Source organism: Salvelinus namaycush, chromosome 20 (genome assembly GCF_016432855.1).
Source record: "Salvelinus namaycush isolate Seneca chromosome 20, SaNama_1.0, whole genome shotgun sequence".
NCBI lineage: Eukaryota > Metazoa > Chordata > Actinopteri > Salmoniformes > Salmonidae > Salvelinus > Salvelinus namaycush.
In genome coordinates this window covers 17,118,092-17,144,038 of record NC_052326.1, presented here as the reverse complement: position 1 = coordinate 17,144,038, position 25,947 = coordinate 17,118,092, and the positions used below count along the sequence as shown (strand labels likewise).

At 45.5% G+C, this 25,947-nt stretch overlaps 1 protein-coding gene across 1 annotated transcript in view; it reads right to left on the bottom strand.

The window, feature by feature from the left end:
• LOC120065614 (chemokine-like protein TAFA-4) overlaps positions 1–25,927 on the bottom strand; it is a 36,601-nt gene extending 10,674 nt beyond the window's left edge. Inside the window, exons 1-2 of the mRNA XM_039016672.1 lie at positions 25,813–25,927; positions 5,090–5,245 (exon numbers count right to left, since the gene is read on the bottom strand). Of these exons, the coding sequence (XP_038872600.1) occupies positions 5,090–5,245; positions 25,813–25,927 (271 nt within the window). The remainder of the gene's footprint in view (positions 1–5,089; positions 5,246–25,812) is intronic.
• Between the last annotated feature and the right edge of the window lie 20 nt (positions 25,928–25,947).

The following is a 25,947-nucleotide window of genomic DNA, read 5'->3' as shown; positions in this document are numbered from 1 at the left end:
AGGCCAAACTCAGCGATAACAATCTACATCCATTCAGGCCTTTCTGTTAGAATGAAATGGCTTGATTTAGACCCATATTGACTCAGGTTGGTAAAGCTGACTTTGACACAGGTTAATGTTGTATAATAATGCAGTATAATCCAGTGCTGGCACTGAGCGCCCACCTCTCCACGTGGACATCCCCACGGTGTGTTCTGATAAATAGAAGTAATCTTCTTGACCTCTGCTTATTGGTCATTATGAATTCCACCCCATAGACTGAATCTAAGAGCTGCGCAGCAAGAAGGAAGTCATAAGGGGGCGTTCCACTCTCTGCTTCCAACTCCAACACAGCCTTTATTAACCAACACACAGCTAAAGACATTCTCCAGTAATTCCCATATAAAGCCTGAAGGGAATGTGCTTCAAGATGAACCGAAGAAGAGAAGAAAAGAGGAGATGAAGAAAGCTGTGGGATTCTGATACAGTGAGACAGGAAAATGTCAGCCGTTGGTCTTTAACAAGCTGGCTTAATGATAACAGGTCAGACTTCACCACACCCGGTAATGGAGCACAACATTCTGCCCTACAAAGGCAAACCGCAGTAACTACACTTTTGATCAAAATATACCACAATTCTGTATAGCCACACATTTTCAAAATGCATATTATCGAGAGAGGTGTGATGAATGGTGTGCTCCATTACTGGGTGCTGTGACTCATCACACCTCTCTCAATAATATGGTTTTTCAGAATGTCTTTGCAATGAAGAGCTGTTGGAAATTGATGTACAGTATTTTACAGTTAATGGAATGTCCCTCATCTAAACTTTACCACACTCATCACTGGTATTAAATTAAAAGGTGAGGGGATGGCCATCTGGCTGGTGACAGTAGGGACATCATTCTGCCTGGGATACTTTATAACTCTGAGCTGTTAGGCCCAGTGGAGACAGTGTGACTGTGGTAAACAAGACATATTTTTACTGCTCTTCACCGCTCTTCACCTTTACAGTCATTATCTATCTAACCACATAGGCCTACATACATTTAGGGAGGGAATAAGATTGAGAGATAAAAAAAGAACTGTACTGTTACAGTATATAGCTATTTTGCAGTTTATAAATTGTCACAATAGTGCATTATTCAGTGGGCAGATGGCCCCCAGAAGGCTCTCTCCAAAGGGCTATCTCTGAGACCCCTGACCTCACCCGAGGGTCAGCGTTAAACACAACAGCACAGTGGAGTCCTCAGGGCTCCTCTTCAGTCCAGGCAGCTCCCTCATATAGAGAGGTACCCCAAGAGGGACTAAACCAGAACAAAATGGAGGATACTGGAAAGAGCCTCTCTGTCCATTGCCTGAGAGGACACAGTGCCTCGCACAGCTCTAATGATGTTTAATAGCTATGTCCGCAGTGGAATAGCTCTCTAGGGCATTTTCTTATATTAGGAGGGTTAGACATGTGGGATGTAGTGAGGGGTAAGGGCATTTCTGTGTACTGTATTTGTATTTTTTCAGGGCTTTGCAGCTTTCTCCAGAATTCTCCGTTATGACATTTTTGGCTCTAAACCAATATCTAAGATACATAAAAAATATATTTATATTATTTATATTTATTATGTTTCCTATCAGGTAAACAAAATGAAAGATACATGAGAAAACTAGCCTTGGGTACCAGCAGGCGCCTTAAAGACAAATGGCTATTGAACAGTGCCCTCTATTGGTTAGTCATAGGAACTGTATCTCATATGTTTAAGGTGAGTGAAAAGGGATACATTTACATTTTAATCACTCTTTAGCAGAAACTCTGAGAAAATGCATTCATATGACCATGCAGCGTGGTCCCTATGCAATAGTTTCTGCAAGTATTGTTGAACATTAACAATGTTACGGTAGTTTGTCATAAAAAAATACAGAATTTCCAAATAACAACTGCACTTTACTGTAAGATGCTTTACTGTAAAAATCTCCCATCATTACAATACTTTTGTTATTCATATATAGTACAATGGAAAAGCCCCCATCCAAGGTCTCCACATCTGTATCTGAGACATGAAGCAGCTATGTGACTGGAAGTTCAGTCTGCATTGGAACTGAGCTGACCAGCGCAGGACAACCTCTTTCTTAGAAAGGAAAGAACAAGAGAGAAAAAACATGGAAGAAGCTAAACAGAGACATTAAAGCTAGAGCCTGAGGTTACTTCACCAGTCCCTGCAGGTCTGTCTCGGTTCTGTTTGATTCATCCTCTCCGCTCACGTACGGGACAACTATCTGGTTCCCACTGGAGGGGGGTTAATTCATCTGGATTGGCTGTGCGACAGAGTTGTGTATATGTGCCAGGGGATAGGGAGAAGGGGAGGCCTCTCTGATGAGGGTCAGTTGACACTCAGAGGCTCTGTCTCTCCCTCAAGAGCGGAAACCCTCAACACCATAGACAGGCAATGCAAGGTCGATCAAAATGACTCCTGGGTTTTCTCTCTCTATCGTCGCTAAGACAACACCATCCCCTTCATAACTCCTCGCCTTGCACTCTCTTGCTCCATTTCTCCATCTTTCTTTCTTTCTCTCTCTCTTTCTCTCTGTCTCTCTCACACACAAACACACACTTTTGTCCCGCAATCTTTTTTATAATGAAATGTAATCTATTTTCCTAAGGGTTTTATTTGTGGAAACCTGATTCAACAATATTGAGTCTAGAGATATGACAGGGTGCGAGGGAGCAGAAAATTATTTTTCTATTACCATCTGACATACTGTATGGTCGAAAGGTCTGAATTGATGTGAAATGGAATGCTTTCCCAAATTAAATCATCCCTTTTAAATTGTGTTTTTTTTATTTCAGGCCTTGGGCCAAACCTTCAGAGGCTGCCAGATGTACTATATTTCCCTCTCCTTTCATATTCCTCTAGAGGATAAGAGAAGGAAGGCGACACTGCAGAGTGATCTTCCATTACCTGCATTAGTCTGCTGTGTCCCTAGCCTTTAATGTTACATGATCTACTATAAACAGGATGGGGGACAGACTCCACCACAGAGAAATACACACCCACTTTATCATGAAGTAGAGAACTAAAGCACTTTGTGAGACTATTAGAGTGTGTGCCAGCTTCCTGTCCATGCAGGAAGTGGCTAAGTCTAGCTGTGTGGTAAATATTTCAACAAGTCCTTCAAACACAGCTCTGATGGGATCTTCACAATCAGAACAGCTTCTAAGACTATGTTGGTATACATTGCTAACATCCATGTGTAAGCAAATTAAAATAAATGACACCCACATGCCAGTGGAGGCTGCTGAGGGGAGGACGGCTCATAATAATGGCTGGAACAGAGCAAATGGAATGGTATCAAACAAATGGAAACCATGTGTTATATGTATTCGATACCATTACACTATATTCGTTCCAGCCGTTACCACGAGCCCGTCTTCCCCAATTAATAACTTCTTGCCACTATAGGGGGTGCTGTTTTCGCATTAGCATAATTTCCTCTACAGATTAAACTGCCTCTTATTCAATTATTGCTCTTACTATATGCATATAATTAATACCATTGGATAGAAAACAATCTATAGTTTCTAAAACCGTTTCAATTTTGTCTCTGAGTTAAACAGAAGTCATTTGACAGCACTTTCCCTGACCAAGAAGAAGAATGCAAGATGTGTATGCTCGCTTCAACGCTCTGCCTATATATGGTCACGCCACCTATGACCCGAAACACACTTCATTCGTCTTCCTCTGGGTGTCAAGAGGACGTCAGAGGAGAAATTTTTTGTTTACCTTGTACTGACGTGAAATAAGACCTATTTCTTTGGCGTGACCGACAACTTCCGGTTCTCTGACTCGCGCTATTTGGAGGTGCGATTGTCTACTGTTTTGCTGCCGTTACGGATGAAAACTATCTCCGTCTCGAAGTTTGTTTGATACATGTGACCATATCATCTTAATGTATGTTTTTTCAATATAGTTTAATCAGATTATTTGAATTTTTTCGGGAGTTTTGCCGTGTTCCGTTCTGTGACTTTTTTTACTTTGGCCAGTCGACCAGTACATATGCTAAATGAAGAGGGAAAGTTGCCATTATGAATGGATTGAACGACTCATCAGGACTAAGGACACATTGATCAACATTCTGATGAAAGATCAGCAATAGTAAGACCCAATTTACGATGTTATTTCATATATCTGTCGTGCATGTGAACTGGTCGCGGGCGCCCAGCTGGTTCTGGCTGGCGTGGCTATGCTAATTTAGCGCTACATTTTGTTTTCGCTATAAAACATTTAATAAATCTGAAATATTGTTTGGATTCACCAGATGTTGGGCTTTCAATATCTGTACGCTGTGTATTTTTCTGAAATGTTTTAAGATAAGTAATTAGTTATATGACGTTGGTCTCTGTAATTGTTCTGGCTGCGTCAGCACTATTTCAGATTGCAGCTGCAATGTAGAACTGTGATTTATACCTGAAAAATGCACATTTTTCAAAAAAAAACTATGCTATACCATAAATATGTTATCAGACTGTCATCTTATGAAGTTGTTTCTTGGTTAGTGGCTATATATATTTTTATTTAGTCGAATTAGTGATAGCTACTGACGCAGGAAAAAACTGTTGGAGTAAAAAAATTGTGTCTTATGCTAACGTGGTTAGCTAATAGATTTACATATTGTGTCTTCCCTGTAAAACATTTTAAAAATCTGAAATGGTGGCTTTATTCACAAGATCTGTATCTTTCATCTGGTGTCTTGGACTTGTGATTTAATGATATTTAGATGCTACAATTTACTTGTGACGCTATGCTAGCTATGCTACTCAGTGGGGGGGGAGTGGGGGGTGATCCCGGATCCGGGTTGGTGACTCGTTAAAGGCTAAGGTGTCACCAACCTCCTGTGCCATATGCACACATGTACACACACACAAACACACACACATACACACAGTAGTCAAGTGTGATCACACGCATATCCTTTAGGGGGTTATAGGGCCGGTATGAAATAAATATAGCCCGCACACTCATAGGCTCCACCACGTACCTGTATTAATAAACAAACAACATTTCAATCCTGCAAGGATCTTCTTCAGGTCCCACACATACACACAATGTACGTTTACCTTCCACACAGGAGGGCCTGGCTCTGGTTGTGCCAGCGACCTGGCCTGGGAAACAGGAGCACTTGACGGTCTGAGAACGCTCCTCAATCTTGTTCTTATTACAACAGCGGTGGATGGCCACCACCTCACATGTCCCCTGCTTCACCTGGTAGGAGGCTGAGAGACAAAGAGAGGGAGAGAGACAGAGAGAGTATTCAATGTGGTTGCAGTAGTACAGCAGTATTTCAACATATACATTTAAAAAAGCATCTTATTCAAATACAAGAAAGGAAAAAGCCACACTTGAGTATTCAGAGTTTATACAATAGAAAACACTGTTGAATTATTTACACTTGTATAAACACTAGGAATTATTCTAAAGATGCAGACAGTTTCACTTTCAATATAAGACTATGCATTTATGCCAATATTTTGGTCCTTTCTTAGCTCAACAGCATCATTAAGATTAAAAGCCTGCCCTTTCATTGTGTGCAGGGTTATCGTGTAAAGAAAATTCCACTAACATTATTTAATTAAGTAAATAAACAAACAAAAGGTTGGTTTTCAGTGGAATTCTCTAAGTCATAATTAACCACCTGATAGCAGTAGAGAAACAGCGTCCATATTGTATGAGGCAGCATTTAACAAGCATCTGGAGCTCTGTCCTGCTCTCTGCTGGAGTTCCACCCAAAACACAATACCCCAAACTCTCCACATAATTAAGCTTAACAGTTTTACTCTTCTGTTTAACTCCCTAGATTTAACTTCCTGGGGGCTATTTATTTTTGATGAATGTAACTTTCAGCAGTTTTCATTTCTACACAGATGCCTTGTGTGGGTTTACAGTAGTACGCACTCAATATGTTTAAACATGCATTTGTGGGACAACACAAGAGGCATACGGTATGTTTGACTGTGGATTCAAACTGTCTGTAAATGTTCAAAAGAAACCCACTTGCGGTATGTTACATTTACTGTTAGTCAGATTTGTTTAAAAGTTCAACCCTGAGTTGAATGACCTTAGTAGGCTAACCTTCCTAACAAACACACACAAACACACACACACACACACACACACACACACACACACACACACACACACACACACACACACACACACACACACACACACACACACACACACACGCATGCTTCGACAGGCCGAGGCCCCTCTCATCCTGATTTAAAGTTTGCTTGTTCTCTTCTCCAGAGAACCCTCTCAATGATCCCTTGGCCTCATCCCTCTGTTTTCATTTCCCCAGGGGCACAGGGAACTGGTGGATTATCCCTACACATGCACACACACACATATATATCCGAGGCAGGGGAAAAAACGAAACCATACTTGGAGCATGGAGAAATTGAAGAAATAAGGAATGCTGCTGAGACAGAGAGATCTATTCAACAGTGAGGGCATCTTTGTCAGTATGCACTATCTACTTAATAATGCGGTCACACACCATCCAATTTCTTCCATCTATCTCAAAAGCAAAATTCCCTTCAAAAACCATCCTCTTGTTAGTGTGGCATCATGTACCACAGTCTGCATACCAATGCCTGGGTAAAGACAGGGATAGCTAGTGCCCCCATCCAGAAAACAAGCGTCTTGTTAGTGTGAGACTACCACAAGCAAAATGAAACAGAGAGAGGGAGAAGATGTGTGCGTGTGCATGTGTGCATGCACATGTGCATGTGTGTGTGTGTGTGTGTGTGTGTGTCTGCGCATGCATGTGTGTGTGATGCAGGGAGCTGGGGAGGCGGGGGCGGGGGGATCTGTCATAGGCAGTAAGGAGAACAAAGAGCCTGCTGCCTCCTGGTGGCATAATGAGGTCACAGGGTCAGAGCAGCATCTCTCTCTGTCTCTCTTCTTTAATCCATTCATTTTTCTCTCTAAAGTATTTTCCTCATCCACCAATCTATACTGCATGAGTCTACATCCGACAAGTCAACCTGAACTTCTGAGTGTTACCCAGTGTATAGAGACAAAGTAGAGCATTCCATAATGCATGCATATCTTTTGATGAGCTACTGCTGTAACTATAAAGTAACCTCTTGTCTTGACTGTCCCTGATCTGTAAGGATGATTCTGGGATAGTGGCTTGAGTCAGAGAAGTCACAGCAGTATCACAGCAGTATTCAAGCACTCTGCTTCAACCATCTTGTTCAAATCAAATCAAATCAAATGGTATTAGTCACATGCGCCGAATACAACAGGTGTAGACATTACAGTGAAATGCTTACTTACGAGCCCCTAACCAACAATGCCGTTTAAAAACATTATGGATAAGAGTAAGAGATAAAAGTACGAAGTTATAAAAGAGCAGCAGTAAAATAACAATAGCGAGACTTTATATACAGGGGGGTACCGATACAGAGTCAATGTGCGGGGGCACCGATTAGTTGAAGTAATATGTACATGTAGCTAGAGTTATTAAAGTGACTATGCATAGATGATAACAGAGAATAGCAATGGTGTAAAGGGGGAAGGGGGGCACTGCAAATAGTCTGGGTAGCCATTTGACTAGATGTTCAGGAGTCTTATGGCTTGGGGGTAGAAGCTCTTGGACCTAGACTTGGCGCTCCGGTACCGCTTGCCGTGCGGTAGAAGAGAGAACAGTCTATGACTAGGGTGGCTGGAGACTTTGACAATTTTTAGGGCCCTCTGACACCGCCTGGAATAGAGGTGCTGGTTGGCAGGAAGCTTGGCCCCAGTGATGTACTGGGCCATTCACACTACCCTCTGTAGTGCCCTGCGGTCGTAGGCTGAGCAGTTGCCATACCAGGCAGTGATGCAACCAGTCAGGATGCTCTTGATGGTGCAGCTGTAGAACCTTTTTAGGATCTGCGGACCCATGGCAAATATTTTCAGTCTCCTAAGGGAGAATAGGTTTTGTCATGCCCTCTTCACGACTGTCTTGGTGTGCTTGGACCGTGTTAGTTTGTTGGTGATGTGAACCTCAAGGAACTTGAAGCTCTCAACCTGCTCCACAGCAACCCCGTCGATGAGAATGGGGGTGTGCTCGGTCTTCTTTTTCCTGCAGTCCACAATCATCTCATGTGTCTTGATTACGTTGAGAGAGGTTGCTGTCCTGGCACCACACGGCCAGGTCTCTGACCTCCTGTCTATAGGCTGTCTCGTCGTTGTCGGTGATTAGGGCTACCACTGTTGTGTCATTGGCAAACGTAATGATGGTGTTAGAGTCACGCCTGGCCGTGCAATCATGAATGAACAGGGAGTACAGGAGGGGACTGAGCACTTACGCCTGAGGGGCCCCTGTGTTGAGGATCAGCGTGGCGGATGTGTTGTTACCTACCCTTACCACCTGGGGGTGGCCCGTCAGGAAGTCCAGGATCCAGTTGCAGAGGGAGGTGTTTAGTCCCAGGGTCCTTAGCTTATTGATGAGCTTTGAGGGCACTATGGTGTTGAACGCTGAGCTGTAGTCAATGAATAGCATTCTCACATAGGTGTTCCTTTTGTCCAGGTGGGAAAGGGCAGTGTGGAGTGAAATGGAGATTGCATCATCTGTGGATCTGTAGGGGTGGTATGCAAATTGGAGTGGAGCTAGGGTTTCTGGGATGTGAGCCATGACCAGCCTTTCAAAGCACTTCATGGCTACAGACGTGAGTGCTACAGGTCGGTAGTCATTTAGGCAGGTTACCTTAGTGTTCTTGGGCACAGGGATTATGGTGGACTGCTTAAAACCTGTTGGTATTACAGATTCGGGCAAGGAGAGGTTGAAAGTGTCAATGAAGACACTTGCCAGTTGGTCAGCGCATGCTTGCAGTACACGTCCTGGTAATCCGTCTGGCCCTGAGGCCTTGTGAATGTTGACCTGTTTATAGGTCTTGCTCACATCGGCTGCGGAGAGAGTGATCACACAGTCTTCCAGAACAGCTGGTGCTCTCATGCATGTTTCAGTGTTATTTGCCTCGAAGTGAGTACAGAAGTAGTTTGGTTTGTCAGGTAGACTCGTGTCACTGGGCAGCTCTTGGCTGTGCTTCCTTTTGTAGTCTGTAATGGTTTGCAAGCCCTGCCACATCCGACTAGCGACAGAGCCGGTGTAGTACGATTCGATCTTAGTCCTGTATTGACTCTTTGCCTGTTTGATGGTTCGTCGGAGGGCGAGACTTCCTTAGGTATCATCCACCAGCTGTTGTTTACAAAAACACATAGACCACCACCCCTTGCCTTACCAGACCGCTGTTCTATCCTGCAGGTACATCGTATAACCAGCCAACTGTATGTTGATATTGTCGTCGTTCAGCCATGACTCCGTGAAGCATAAGATGTTACAGTTTTTAATGTCCTGTTGGTAGTTTAATCTTCTGCATAACTCGTTGATTGTATTCTCCAAAGATTGCACATTTGCTAGCAGAACGGAGGGAAGTGGGGATTTATTAGATCACCTATGAATTCTTAGAAGGCAGCCCAACCTTCGGACCCTCTTTTTCCGCCTCCTCTTCACCGAGATCACGGGGATCGGGGCCTGTTCCCGAGGAAGCACTTCATCCTTCTCGTCGGACTCGTTCTGCTAATCCGTGGTGAGTAATCGCAGTCCTGATGTCTGGAAGTTATTTTCAGTCAGAAGAGATGGTAGCAGCAACATTACGTACAAAATAAGTCAAAATAAGTTTTTTACAAACAACGTAAATAAACAAACAAAAAAACACAATCGGCTGGGGGCACGTTGAACGTCTGCCTTCTTCTCCGGCGCCATTTTACACAAAGTGATGTTATGGCAGTCTTAACGTAATAAACCTCAGCTCAGGCTGAAAGAAAAATACATTTCAAGTATGGCTATTTGGTTCTATTCCTGTGGCAGCCAAGCAAGAGTTTTCTGGGTGGCAAACTAAGCAGCTCTAACTTGAACTGATTGAGCAGCCAGCCAACTGATATATTCTGACAGACAGAAGTGGCCCAGACCATGTGCAATTTATCAAAAAGTCTGTCCTTACCCTGTCAATAACTGACTAGCATGTCTGCCATGGAAGGCCAGACATTTGCTATAACTGTCTGAGGGAGTTCAGTCGATTCCAGGGACAGACACAGACTGCAGCTCCATCCAAGACAATTACAGAATTTAAACGAGGACTTTATTTCATAAAATCAGAATGACTACGAAAACAAATCTTGTTTTCAAGAAACAGAACAAGTCTGGATATATTTTCTCCAGAAAAATGGAGGAACATCACAAAATGGCTCCACTGCCTCACATGTTTACCTTGTCTTCCATATGAACTAACCCTGTTAGAGTAAATGCTATTATCTTCCCCATTCCCCCGTCACAGCCACATCCTCCTCTTCCACACCTCTAACCATCTCTACAATCTCTCCTGTTTTCCATCTACCCATTGATCCCCATTCTCAACCTTACTCTCGCTTCCTCTCCCCCACTCCCACCACACCCTACCTTCCACTCCCCCACTCCCACCACACCCTACCTTCCACTCCCCCACTCCCACCACACCCAACCTTCCTCTCCCCCACTCCCACCACACCCTACCTTCCTCTCCTCCACTCCCACCACACCCTACCTTCCACTCCCCCACTCCCACCACACCCGACCTTCCTCTCCCCCACTCCCACCACACCCGACCTTCCTCTCCCCCACTCCCACCACACCCGACCTTCCTCTCCCCCACTCCCACCACACCCGACCATCCACTCCCCCACTCCCACCACACCCGACCTTCCTCTCCCCCCCTCCCACCACACCCGACCTTCCTCTCCCCCACTCCCACCACACCCGACCTTCCTCTCCCCCACTCCCACCACACCCTACATTCCTCTCCCCCACTCCCACCACACCCGACCTTCCTCTCCCCGACTCCCACCACACCCGACCTTCCTCTCCCCCACTCCCACCACACCCTACATTCCTCTCCCCCACTCCCACCACACCCGACCTTCCTCTTCCCCACTCCCACCACACCCGACCTTCCTCTCCCCCACTCCCACCACACCCGACCTTCCTCTCCCCCACTCCCACCACACCCTACATTCCTCTCCCCCACTCCCACCACACCCGACCTTCCTCTCCCCCACTCCCACCACACCCAACCTTCCTCTCCCCCACTCCCACCACACCCGACCTTCCTCTCCCCGACTCCCACCACACCCGACCTTCCTCTCCCCCACTCCCACCACACCCAACCTTCCTCTCCCCCACTCCCACCACACCCTACCTTCCTCTCCCCCACTCCCACCACACCCTACCTTCCTCTCCCCCACTCCCACCACACCCTACCTTCCACTCCCCCACTCCCACCACACCCGACCTTCCTCTCCCCCACTCCCACCACACCCGACCTTCCTCTCCCCCACTCCCACCACACCCGACCTTCCTCTCCCCCACTCCCACCACACCCTACCTTCCTCTCCCCCACTCCCACCACACCCGACCTTCCTCTCCCCCACTCCCACCACACCCTACATTCCTCTCCCCCACTCCCACCACACCCGACCTTCCTCTCCCCCACTCCCACCACACCCGACCTTCCTCTCCCCCACTCCCTACCTTCTTATCCTGCACTCCCACTCTTCCTCTACAATCTCTCTCCAGCTCGGCTGTGAACGGTCCTATCCTGCACAGCCCATCAATCAGGCTGACATTATCTGTGTTTCACAGGCCCAAATCAGGCCCCGTCCACAGATTTATTCTAATTTCACAGGTTGGTTGTACGGCTGAGTGGTCCTATGCAGAGACCTCATTTATACACAAATCTTTCCCCAATAAAACCCACTCACTGTGACCGCAAATCAGGGTTTGTCAAGGAGGAAAAAACACACCCTCTCACACACGTACACACACACGGTCACACACGGTTACGTTCACACACGTGATATTTTAGTCCCGCTTATAAGAGGGAGATAACCACTGTTATTACCAATATGTATGTTCCAACAGCATCACCGTTTAGAGTAATTGTGATGCATCTTTACTTGGAGGATCAGCCAGTATTGGAGTGAGGGTGTAACGATCGTCATATTTTTCCTCCTCCTCGACTGAGGAGAGGCGAGAAGGATTGGACCAAAATGCAGCGTGTGATGAATACATAATGAATTTTAATAATAATAACGAAAACGAAAATATACTTGAACACTTGAACAACCTACAAAACAATAAACGAAGTAGACAGACCTGAACTTACGAACTTACAATAATAACACGAAGAACGCACAAACAGGAACAGACTACAAACATGAACGAAAACGAAACAGTCCCGTGTGGTGCGACATACACAGACACGGAAGACAATCACCCACAAACAAACAGTGTGAACAACCTACCTTAACTAATATGGTTCTCAATCAGAGGAAACGTAAAACACCTGTCCCTGATTGAGAACCATATCAGGCTAATAGACAATGAACCTAAACATAGAAACACATAACATAGAATGCCCACCCCAACTCACGCCCTGACCATACTAAACAAATACAAAAACAAGGAAAACAGGTCAGGAACGTGACAGAACCCCCCCCCCTCAAGGTGCGAACTCCGGGCGCACCACCTAAAGTCTAGGGGAGGGTCTGGGTGGGCATTTGTCCACGGTGGCGGCTCTGGCTCAGGACGTGGTCCCCACCCCACCATAGTCAATCCCCGCTTTTGTAGCCTCCTCCCAATGACCACCCTCCAAATTAACCCCACTGGACTAAGGGGCAGCACCGGACTAAGGGGCAGCACCGGACTAAGGGGCAGCACCGGAATGAGGGGAAGCTCCGGACTGAGGGACGGCAGCTCCGGACTGAGGGACGGCAGCTCCGGACTGAGGGACGGCAGCTCCGGACTGAGGGACGGCAGCTCCGGACTGAGGGACGGCAGCTCCGGACTGAGGGACGGCTCTGGCTGGTCATGGCTGGCTGACGGCTCTGGCTGGTCATGGCTGGCTGACGGCTCTGGCTGGTCATGGCTGGCTGACGGCTCTGGCTGGTCATGGCTGGCTGACGGCTCTGGCTGGTCATGGCTGGCTGACGGCTCTGGCTGGTCATGGCTGGCTGACGGCTCTGGCTGGTCATGGCTGGCTGACGGCTCTGGCTGCTCCTGTCTGGCGGAAGGCTCTGGCTGCTCCTGTCTGGCGGAAGGCTCTGGCTGCTCCTGTCTGGCGGAAGGCTCTGGCTGCTCCTGTCTGGCGGAAGGCTCTGGCTGCTCCTGTCTGGCGGAAGGCTCTAGCGGCTCCTGTCTGGCAGACGGCTCTAGCGGCTCCTGTCTGGCAGACGGCTCTGAAGGCTCATGGCAGACGGGCGGCTTTGCAGGCTCAGTACAGACGGGCAGTTCATGCGGCGCTTGGCAGACGGACAGTTCAGACGGCGTTGGGCAGACGGGCAGTTCAGGCGCCGTTGGGCAGACAGCAGACTCTGGCCGGCTGAGGCGCACTGTAGGCCTGGTGCGTGGTGCCGGAACTGGAGGTACCGGGCTAAGGACACGCACCTTCAGGCTAGTGCGGGGAGCAGCAACAGGACGCACAGGACTCTGGAACGCACAGGAGGCTTGGTGCGTGGTGTAGGCACTGGTGGTAATGGGCTGGAGACACGCACCACAGGGCTAGTGCGTGGAGGAGGAACAGGGCTCTGGAGACGCACAGGAAGCCTGATGCGTGGTGTAGGCACTGGTGGTACTGGGCTGGGGCGGGGAGATGGCGCCGGAAATACCGGACCGTGCAGGCGTACTGGCTCCCTTGAGCACTGAGCCTGCCCAACCTTACCTGGTTGTATGCTCCCCATCGCCCGACCAGTGCGGGGAGGTGGAATAACCCGCACCGGGCTATGTAGGCGAACCGGGGACACCATGCGTAAGGCTGGTGCCATGTAAGCCGGCCCGAGGAGATGCACTGGAGACCAGACACGTTGAGCCGGCTTCATGGCACCTGGCTCAATACTCAATCTAGCCCGGCCGATACGAGGAGCTGGTATGTACCGCACCGGGCTATGCACACGTACAGGAGACACCATGCGCTCTACTGCGTAACACGGTGTCTGCCCGTACTCTCGCTCTCCACGGTAAGTACAGGGAGTAGGCGCAGGTCTCCTACCTGACTTCGCCACACTCCCTTTTAGCCCCCCCCCCCAAGAATTTTTTGGGGCTGACTCACAGGCTTCCTACCGCGTTGTCGTGCTGCCTCCATTCGCCGGTATCCCTCCTCGCACTGTGCCAGAGAATCCCAGGCGGGCTCCGGCATTCGCCCTGGGTCGATCGCCCACCTGTCGATCTCCTCCCACGTAGTGTAGCCCAGATCCTTCTCCTGCTTCCGAGCTAGCTCCTCAAAACGCCGCCTCTCTGCTTTCGCTGCCTCCAGCTCAGCTTTGGGGCGGCGATATTCTCCTGGTTGAGCCCAAGGTCCCTTACCATCCAATTCGTCCTCCCATGTCCAGAAATCCTGTGTAGGTGGGTCCTGTTGCTGTTTCACACGCTGCTTGGTCCTTTTGAGGTGGGTGATTCTGTAACGATCGTCATATTTTTCCTCCTCCTCGGATGAGGAGAGGCGAAAAGGATTGGACCAAAATGCAGCGTGTGATGAATACATAATGAATTTTAATAATAATAACGAAAACGAAAATATACTTGAACACTTGAACAACCTACAAAACAAAGACAGACCTGAACTTACGAACTTACAATAATAACACGAAGAACGCACGAACAGGAACAGACTACAAACACGAACGAAAACGAAACAGTCCCGTGTGGTGCGACATACACAGACACGGAAGACAATCACCCACAAACAAACAGTGTGAACAACCTACCTTAATATGGTTCTCAATCAGAGGAAACGTAAAACACCTGTCCCTGATTGAGAACCATATCAGGCTAATAGACAATGAACCCAAACATAGAAACACATAACATAGAATGCCCACCCCAACTCACGCCCTGACCATACTAAACAAATACAAAAACAAGGAAAACAGGTCAGGAACGTGACAGAGGGTCTGGTCTGCTGAAAGTGACCTTGCAGTAAGGTGTACAGTATATCTCCAGTTATGGGCTAATGGACTTTAATAAGGTGGGGCCTTAACCTAAGGTCCTGGAGAGGAGAGGAGAGATGCTCTTACCCAGTGGGTGGACCATAATGATGTCAGGGAACAGTATAGCTGCCGTACATGTCCCGTACATGTCCAACTCTTAATGATCGGCTATGAAAAGCCAACTGAGATTTATTCCTGATTATTATTTGACCATGCTTGTCATTTATGAACATTTTGAAAATCTTGGCTCTCTCTAATTTTCTCCTTCTCTCTTTCTTTCTCTCGGAGGACCTGAGCCCTAGGACCATACGTCGGGACTACCGGCCGTGGTGACTCCTTGCTGTCCCCAGTCCGCCTGGCCTTGCTGCTATTCCAGTTTCAACTGTTCTGCCTGCGGTTATGGAACCCCTACCTGTCCCAGACCTGCTGTTTTCAACTCTTAATGATCGGCTATGAAAAGCCAACTGAGATTTATTCCTGATTATTATTTGACCATGCTTGTCATTTATGAACATTTTGAAAATCTTGGCTCTCTCTAATTTTCTCCTTCTCTCTTTCTTTCTCTCGGAGGACCTGGGCCCTAGGACCATGCGTCGGGACTGCCGCCCGTGGTGACTCCTTGCTGTCCCCAGTCCGCCTGGCCTTGCTGCTATTCCAGTTTCAGCTGTTCTGCCTGCGGTTATGGAACCGCCACCTGTCCCAGACCTGTTGTTTTTCAACTCTTAATGATCAGCTATGAAAAGCCAACTGAAAATTATTCATGATTATTATTTGACCATGCTTGTCACTTATGAACATTTTTGAACATCTTGGCATAGTTCTGTTATAATCTCCACCCGGCACAGCCAGAAGAGGACTGGCCACCCCTCATAGCCTGGTTCCTCTCTAGGTTTCTTCCTAGGTTTTGGCCTTTCTAGGGAGTTTTTCCTAGCCACCGTGCTTCTACACCTGCATTACTAGCTGTTTGGGGTTTTAGGCTGGGTTTCTGTACAGCACTTCGAGATATTAGCTGATGTACGAAGGGCTATATAAAATAAAATTGATTGATTGATTGATTGATTTAAAGTGATTAGCGAAGATGACAAAGTCCACTGTGTTCTCAGTTCTCTGTTTTAATAAGGTGAACCCCCAGGAAAAAAAACATTTAAGAGCACCGACAGGTGGGTGGATGATTTGGCTTCTCTATGTCCTTAAACTTAATGTCTAGCTTGATCAAGGCCCCAAAACAGCACACACAACACAAATTGGTTTTCAGCCTGAGAGACCTGCACTGACCTATATGTGCAGTGCAAGAGTTTGTTTGATGGGCCAAAGAGGACTAAAAGTGTGTGTGTGTGTGTCTGTGTTTGTGTGTGTGTTTGCGTGCACCTGTGTATTTTCAGTGCATTGAACACCCAGAAGGCCAAAGTACCACACAAGCAGATACTGTTGTTGGTGGATAGAGACCATTACTGTGAGCGAACAAAGACGGTGACTCGGCCCTGACTGTATGAGGGCAGAATAGTCTCAATATTTTGTCAGTATAATGTCCCACGATCCATGTGTACGTTTACCATAACTCCCAAATAAAACCGTGATCTGTGAATATATCAAAAGATTTCACTAATATAACCATTACCTGTGAATATGTTCAAATGTTCCACTAATAAAACCATGATCCGTGAATATGTCTAAATATTTAACAAATAAAACATGATCTGTATATATATTCAGCTGTATATATATTCAGCATAAGTCACAAATAATTCCATGAGCCGTAAACTTATTCAACATAGCTCACAAATAAATCAGCAATTTAAACAAATGTAGAATGATTTGTGAGCAAATATTCTGAAATGCCTAACATCTACAACTGTGGAATGTACATTTCAGCATCAAAATCTGGGTGTGGATCTCTAATCTTTGTTTACAGAATTTTGAGATTCTTTTTCCGCTGGAAAATTCTGCAATGGTGAATCCCAAACCACAGTTGTAACGTGTTGCTGACGAAACTCTAAGGTTGACTTTCAGAGAGTGGCCAGGGATCAATAAACCCATCAACTTCAGGACACACTCATGACTTGAATTATGCAATTCATGTTCCACTTTTAAGAAGTTGGTGCTCTTTTCTGTCTGCATTAATAAGGACAACACACAGGTCTTTCCATCATTGCATTATTTTTTGTGTGCAAATGAACTCAAGCTTACGGACAATGTCAAATGTGATCTAGCGAAGCACCTGAGTGAGCTGGGTGCGTAATTACGCAGGTACTTTTCCGACACGGACGACACAAACAACTGGATTTGTTATCCATTTCATGCCCTGCCTCCAGTCCACTTACAGATATCTGAGCAAGAGATTCTCATCGAAATTGCAACAAGCGTTTATGTGAAAGTTGAATTTATTCAGAAGCCACTGCCAGATTTCTGGATTGGGCTGCACTCAGAGTTTCTTGCCTTGGCAAATCGCGCTGTTAAGACACTGATGCCCTTTGCAACCATGTACCTATGTGAGAGTGTATTCTCGGCCCTCACTAGCATGAAAACTAAATACAGGTACAGACTGTGTGTGGAGAATTATTTAAGACTGAGACTCTCTCCAATACAACCCAACATTGCAGAGTTATGTGCATCCTTTCAAGCACACCCGTCTCATTAACCTGTGGTGAGTTATTCACCATTTTTGATGAACAAATAAGGTTTTATATGTAAGATGGCTAAATAAAGAGCTAAATTATTGATTATTATTGTATTATTATTTGTGCCCTGGTCCTATAAGAGCTCTTTGTCACTTCCCACGAGCCGGGTTGTGACAAAAACTCACACTCATTCTTATGTTTAATGAATGTATTGTATAGTGTGTGTGGCAGGCTTACAATGATGGCAAAAAACAACATTTAAGAGTGCGCTGACCCTGGTGCTAGAGGGGGTATGCAGCTGGAGGTTGAATGTTTGAAAGGGTACAGGACTATAAAAGTTTGGGAACAACTGCCCTAGAGGCACCAATTCCTCCTATTTTCAGGTGTATTGTGGATCATTCCACACGTAAGGTGCAAGTAAATTAAAGGCTGATTTACCTAACTAGACACCAAAGGAGTCTCCAGGAATATCCAACCCTGTGAACGGGTTTAATAACTTGTCATTTTAAATCTTAACAGTGATGTTAGGTAAGTTGGAAGTTTGTGGAGCAGTGCTTTGTAAACAAAAAGAGCGTAATGATGTGATCTAGTGGACTTCAAAGAGGTCCAGCCAACCTTTTGGTAAAGAAGACAGTGATGAGTAATAAAATTGTCTCCATTGATAAAACGAAGGGAGCTATGATAAACAGCATCCAAGTGTTTAAGAGTAGAGGCAGCTGCACTTTGATAAATGTGACTCACTTCAGGAAACACAGGAGAGCAGTCACACAGGAGAGCAGTTTGAGAGCAGTCGTGGGTCACACAGGAGAGCAGTTTAATCAAAATGCGTTTTTTGGCAGAAATGCCTTCTGGAACATGTGAACTTTCATGTGCCTTAATAACAAATTTGTATGCCATCTGTAAATATGAAATAAATTGTTTAATTACCAGCCTAGTTGGTTTAGCCACAGAAAAAGTCAGCAACCTTCCTGCTAGCTATGATTGGCTGAGCTAATGAGTGGGCCACGAGATGAGTTTGGATTGGTCTGCCATATAGCACATTTCTGTCTATTTGAGCTGGACAGTATGTATAAGTAATCCTGTCTAACGCTGCTTTTTTATGTATCACATTGTAAAACTGCATAAGTGTTTCTTGATGACCGGGTTTTGAAATCAGTGGAACTTGAGTATCATAGCTAAGGAGATGGAGAAAACACCTGTCTCCGGATTACATCTTCAATCTAAGGGCAACCATGGCATCCGTGACAGGGAGACGTGTCCATCCACGATGTAAGATAGTCTGGCTAGCTACATTTTCAGATATTACACATTTCAAATTGTGACAGAAAGTGATTTAATTTCAAGTTAAAGTGTACTGTTAGCTAGCTAATGTTAGCTGGCTGGCTTCCTAGCTAACATTATCTCAGAGCCATTTGCATTGCTAGTTATAGCCTAATGTTAGCTAGCTAACATTGAACCTGCCTGGTTAGCTATCTGCAGATTCATGCAGGGTAGTAACGTCATGAGTTGGGATTATGGTTCATTGTTTACTTAGCTAGCTACATGTCTTAACAAAAGACTCCACTATGCAAGTAACCATTTCAATAGAATGTCACTGCATCAACTGTTGATAGACATAGCTGGTAAATTCGCTCCGGCTATTTACTCTAATTTCAGAGCACGGGTAAGATAGTCTAGCTTGACACATTTTCAGATATTGCACGTTTCTAATTTTGACAGAAAGTCATTTTCATTTCAAGTTGAAGTGTACTGTTAGCTAGCTCGCTAACGTTAGTTGGCTGGCTGGCTCGCTAGTTAACGTTACGTGTATGATCTTATTATTTGTATTTCAGAGCCATTTGCTTTGCTAGTTACAGCCTAATGTTAGCCAGCTAAAATTAAACCTGGCTGGTTAGCTACCTGCAGATTCATGCAGGATAGTAACATCATGAGTTGGGATTATGGTTCATTGTTTACCTAGCTAGTTAGCTACATGTCTTTACAAAAGACTCCACTATTGAAGTAACCATTTCGGGTGCATTCGTAAATTCAGTCTGGCAATCTACTCTGATTTCCGAGCACTCTCGTCTGAGTGTGCCAGAGCGCAGATTAACTGAAGAATTTACGAATGCTCAACACCCGTTGAATATGACCAGTGGTAAAATGTAGCCAGCAGCACAGTTACAGTCACTAACGCTCTGGATAACATGAAAACAGCCAAACCAGCTCTGCTAGGGAGAGTAAAATGGTCAGAGTGGGGTGTTCTCACATTTGTGTCTGGAAGTAGTTAAAAAGCAAGCCAATGTTAGCCAGTTAGCTTGGATGCTTGACTGCCATTGCAAAACTGAAAGCGCGAACCACAGTATTTAACCATGGAAAGGTGACTGGGAATATGGCCAAATACAAACATTGTAGTTATTCCCTCTGCAAGGCAATCATACAAGAAAAAACGCAAATCAACGGCTCAGACACGAGACGTATGTCGCAGGGTCTATAGACAATCACGGACTACAAAAGGAAAACGTCTTGACGTCTTGCTTCCAGACAAATTAAACACCTTCTTTGCCCGCTTTGAGGATAATACAGTGCCATCGACGCAGCCCACTAACAAGGACTGTGGGCTCTCCTTCTCCGTGGCCGACGTGAGTAAGACATTTAAATGTGTTAACCCTCGCGAGGCTGCCGGCCCAGACGGCATCCCTAGCTGGGTCCTCAGAGCATGCGCAGACCAGCTGGCTGGTGTGTTTACGGACATATTCAATCTCTCCCTATCCCAGTCAGACAGCATAGTGAAGAATAGTGAAGAAGGCGCAACATCACTTCTTCAACCTCAAGAGGCTGAAGAAATTTGACTTGTCACCTAAAACCCTCACAAACATTTACAGAGGGACAATTGAGAGCACCCTGTCGGGCTGTATCACCGCGTGGTACGGCAACTGCACCGCCCACAACTGCAGGGCTCTCCAGAGGGTGGTGCGGTCTGTGCAACGTCTCACCGGGGGCAAACTACCTGCCCTCCAGGACACCTACAGCACCCGATGTCACAGGAAGGTCAAAAAGATCATCAATGACAACAACCACCCGAGCCACTGCCTGTTCACCTCGTTACCATCCAGAAGGCGAGGTCAGTACAGGTTTATCAAAGCTTGGACCGAGAGGCTGAAAAACAGATTCTATCTCAAGGCCAGCAGACTGTTAAACAGCCACCACTAGCACAGAGAGACTGCTGCCTACATTCAGATTTGAAATCATGGGCCACTTTAATAAATTGAACATTAGTCACTTTATTAATGCCACTTTAATAATGTTTACATATCTTGCATTACTCATCTCATATGTATATACTGCATTCTATACTATCTATTGCATCTTAGCCTATGCCCCTCAACATTGCTCATCCATATATTTATATTTATATATTCTTATTCCATTCCTTTACTTAGATATGTGTGTGTTGGATATTTGTTGGGGAATTGTTAGATATTACTTGTTAGATATTGCTGCACTGTCGGAACTAGAAGCACAAGCAACCCTACTCCTCGGCCAGAGCGTCCAGTGTGCACTCTGAACTCTCCAAGAGCGAAACGCTCTGAATTTACGAACGGACAATCTGACAACACTCTGAATTTATGAACGCCTAGAGCGCACTCTGGCACTCCAGATTTAATGGATGAGCTCACCCTTCAGTAGAATGTCTCTGCGACAACTGTTGATAGACGTAGCTGGTAAATTCGCTCTGGCTATCTACTCCAATATCAGAGCACTATCATCTGAGTGTGCCAGAGTGCAGAATAACTGACGAATTTACAGTTGTGCATAAAATGTAACCAGCTGCAGTCACCAACGCTCTGGATAACAACCAGCTCTGCTAGGGCAAGTAACGGTCAGTGAGCTGTTCTCTCATTTGTGTCTGGAAGTTGCTAGCAAATTAGCCAGTAAGCTTGGGTGCTTGACTGGTGTTGTTAGTACAGAATGCTTGGATTATCCCTTAAAGAGAAGGGTGGGGCTAAAGCTTAAGAGGGTGTGAACGATGCTGGGTGTAGACAAAGACGAGCTCTCCAGTACATACCAAAATATTCAAAGGCCATTTTCTCAAAAAGGAGGTTACAAGTTTATCAACTTTCAAAGCAGAACTACTTTCCCATTGTTCCTCAAATGCAGTGTATGATATACCATTTTGAAGCTCTGTGTTTCTGCTTTTATCCAATGCTTTTATTCAAATTTTGCTACATAAGACCGAATCAAGGTGGTCGGTCAGAAATAGTATCACCATAATCAAGAACAGGTAGAAAAGTTGAACGCACAATCTGCATCCTGCTGAATAGAAAGAGACAAGATCTGTTTCTGTAAAAATAAAATAAAAGCCCACATTAAATCTTAGTTTCTTAACAATCTTAGTCACATGTTTTTTAAACAAAAAATCACTGTCAATCCAAATACCAAGTACGCAGGGGCTTTTTTGATTATAGAATCATCTGATGAGTAAAGATGTAATCCATCTGAGACAATCTTCAGAGAACTTGAAAACAACATGTATTTAGTTTTGCCCATATTAAGTATGAGTTTTAAATCAGTAAGGGCTTCCTGCTCAACTGCAAAATGGGACAGTAGTCTTGTCACAGCCAGGTCAGCAGTCGGGGCAATTGCATACATAATAGTATCATCTGCATATAGATTACATTTTATTTTTTAATGGATTGACCAATAGCATTTATATGAATAGTGAAAAGAACAGGTCCTCGTATCGACCCCTGCGGAACACCTTAAAATACTTCAAGAAATGTGGAAGTATTTCAGTCATGATGACCTTTGTTCTGTTACTAATATAATCATGAAACCATGAAGAGGCGTCAGAACTCAGGCCTATCGAGGACAACTTATTCAATAAAACAATATGATGCAACAGAATCAAGAGCTTTTGACAGGTCCACAAACAAAGCAGCACATTTGATTTTAGTGTGTAAAGCATTGACAAGATCATTAACAACTAAAGTGGTTGCTGTAATAGTGCTATGCTCAGGCCTAAACGCTAGTTGGATTACATTCAGAATACATTTCTCATACAAAAAACAGCAAAGTTGTGCATTCGGAAAGTATTCAGACCACCTGAATATTCCACATTTTGTTACGTTACAGCATTAATCTAAAATCTTTTTTTCCCTCATCAATCTACACACAATACCCCATAATGACAAAGCAAAAACAGGGTTTTAGAAATGTTGGCAAATGTATTACAAATAAAAAAACGAAATATTACATTTACATATGTATTCAGACCCTGTCCTATGAGACTCGAAATTTAGCTTAGGTGCATCCTGTTTCCATTGATCATCCTTGATAGGAATCCTTCCGGTGGTAAACTAAATAGATTGGACATGATCTGGAAAGCACACACCTGTCTATATCAGGTCCCACAGCTGACACTGCATGTCAAAGCAAAAACCAATCCATGAGGTTGAAGGAGTTGTCCGTAGAGCTCCGAGACAGGATTGTGTCGAGGCACAGATCTGGGGAAGTGTACCAAAACATTTCTGCAGCATTGAAGGTCCCCAAGAACACAATGGGAGAAGTTTGGAACCACCAAGAATCTTCCTAAAGCTGGCCGCCCGGCCAAACTGAGCAATCGGGGGAGAAGGGCATTGGTCAGGGAGGTGACAAAGAACCCGATTGTCACTCTGACAGAACTCCAGAGTTCCTCTGTGGAGATGGGAAAACCTTTCAGAAGGACAACCATCTCTGCAGCACCGCCAATCAAGCCTTTATGGTAGAGTGATCAGACACATGCCACTCCTCAGTAAAAGGCCAATGAAAGCCTGCTTGGAGTTTGCCCAAAGACACCTAAAGGACTCTCAGACCATGAGAAACAAAATTCTCTGGTCTGATGAAACCAAGATTGAACTCTTTGGCCTGAATGCCAAGCATCACGTCTGGAAGAAACCTGGCACCATCCCTACGGTGAAGTGTGGTGGTGGCAGCATCATGCTGCAGGGATGTTTTTCAGCAGCAGGGACTGGGGGACTAGTCAGGATTGAGGAAAAGATTAACGGAGCAAAGTACAGAGAGATCCTCGATGAAATCCTGCTCCAGAGCGCTCAGGACCTCAGACTGGGGGTGAAGGTTCACCTTCCAACAGGACAACGACCCTAAACACATAACCAAAACAACGCAGGAGTGGCTTCGTAACAAGTCTCTGAATGTCCTTGAGTGGCCCAGCCAGAGTCCAGACTTGTACCCGATCGAACATCTCCGGAGAGACCTGAAAATAGCTGTGCAGCGTCGCTCCCCATCCAACCTGACAGAGCTTGAGAGGATCTGCGGAGAAAAATGGGAGAATCTCCCCAAATACAGGTGTGCCAAGCTTGTAGCGTCATACCCAAGAAGACTCAAGGCTGTAATCGCTGCCAAAGGTGGTTCAACAAAGTACTGAATAAAGGGTCTGAATACTGTAAATGTGATATTTCATTTTTTTATTTTAAATAAATATTTTGACATATTCACAGATCATGGTTTTATTTGTGAGTTATGGTGAATGTACACACGGATCCTGGGACATACAGACAAAATATTAAGACTATTCTGCCCCCAAACGACTGTCTTTCATGGCCCTGCGAACATTAACAGGAAACAAGAGAAAAAGCTGCTGTTATGTTTCCTATCTATTCTTCCTGACAAGTGTCAGTCAAAGCTTCCCTCTATGGTTGGATGAGATTTATTCTCTCCGTTCCTGTGTGTTGCTGTTTCCTGGTGAGCACCTTCAAAGTGACAGAGTGCCACTGTGGATGTCATTGTGTAAATGAGCCTAAGGGAAAAAACAGCATCACTTCAGTGAGGTATTTTTTCACCTCCGGAGCCACCATGTGGCCACATGTGATAGGACAGGACATGGAACCAGAACAAACGGCACAGCGTATAATACTATAAGTAACGGAACAGTGAAACTAAGTGAAAAACAGAGGAAAACAAATGCATTGCAGATGACAATGAAAATACTATTTGCTGTAGGCCAGACCAATTATTTTTCTCCCTTAAAATTCCTTGCTGTGTAACATGCAGCATTACAGCAAACAAGTCTTAAACTTCCCCCAATTAGTAGAAAAGCTCTAACGAATTGCTGCAGTGTAGGAACTGAGCCTTCTGGCTGTTGTTGTTGGGGAAAGAAAAGCAACGTGCGAATTCAGAGGGGAGAGAAGACCCCAGCTGACCTTCACAACAGACTGGGACTGCAATTAGCACTGTGCTCGCCCTGCCGCCAAAAACACTGCCTCGCCAGCGCCTGCATCAGTCACCGGCACTGGATGCTGGTGGCATTTCTATGCCAGCTAAAGGTTACCTTGGATCCCAGGCAAAAACTTGAGGAAGAGAGAAAAAATGGCAAGGGATAATTAAGGAAATAGTCCTAATTAAGTGAGAAACAGTGACCCTGGGGGAGGTGTAGGGTGCTAGGAGGGAGCTGGGCCCGGGCATGCCGCGGGAGGCTATGACTCAGCATTACTGTCCCCATGGCGACCTCCTGGCATTCTGAAATATTGATGGGGTTGTGTTGGTCACTTTTGTGGCCACGAGGGGAACCATGGTAATGAATTATGCAAATCACAGCGCCTTAGCTTGTGGGTGTCAATTAGTGTTGGGTGGCGGACATGTTTTAGCCCTGGCCAGGGTCTCTCTCTGAGGGGAGTGATAATGGAAATAGGGTGGGTGGGGTCAGTTCTGGGAGGAGAACATATTACTGGGCCAGTTTAAGTTATGCATATTAATATACTTATTACTGGGCCAGTTTTCACACTCTCCTACTAAGGCTGGCATCACTACACGTCTATACATGTATGTCCTACAGTAGCGCTAAACCATCTATGAGTCAAGCAAAGGGAAATGGTATAGGAATTATAGCCTCACCGTCTATCTACCCTGAATGGATCTCAGATCACAAACTCACTCATTTCTGATAGTTGGCAGACGACAGTTAAAATGCTATTTGCTGTGGGCTGTGTTATCCAATGAAGTGGTGTTAGTACGCAAGCCTCAAAAACAGGTCCTAGGTCCCAGTGTGCTGTCATGGGGACAAATGAAGTGTCACTGAGGAGGCATGCTTAATGACAGACTCATAGCACACATGTGGCATCAGTGAAAACCTAATTAACCTCATGTGGGGTTTAGGGCGAGAGCAGGGCCTACTGTACCTGTCTGTCCCCGATGGTTACGGCTGCCAGCAGACACCTGGCGACCACAGAACATCACCACGGCAACAAGGAGGGCCACCTGCAAAGGCCAAGCTGACCTCCCCCACAGCTTCATCCTGAGAGATAGACAGGGAG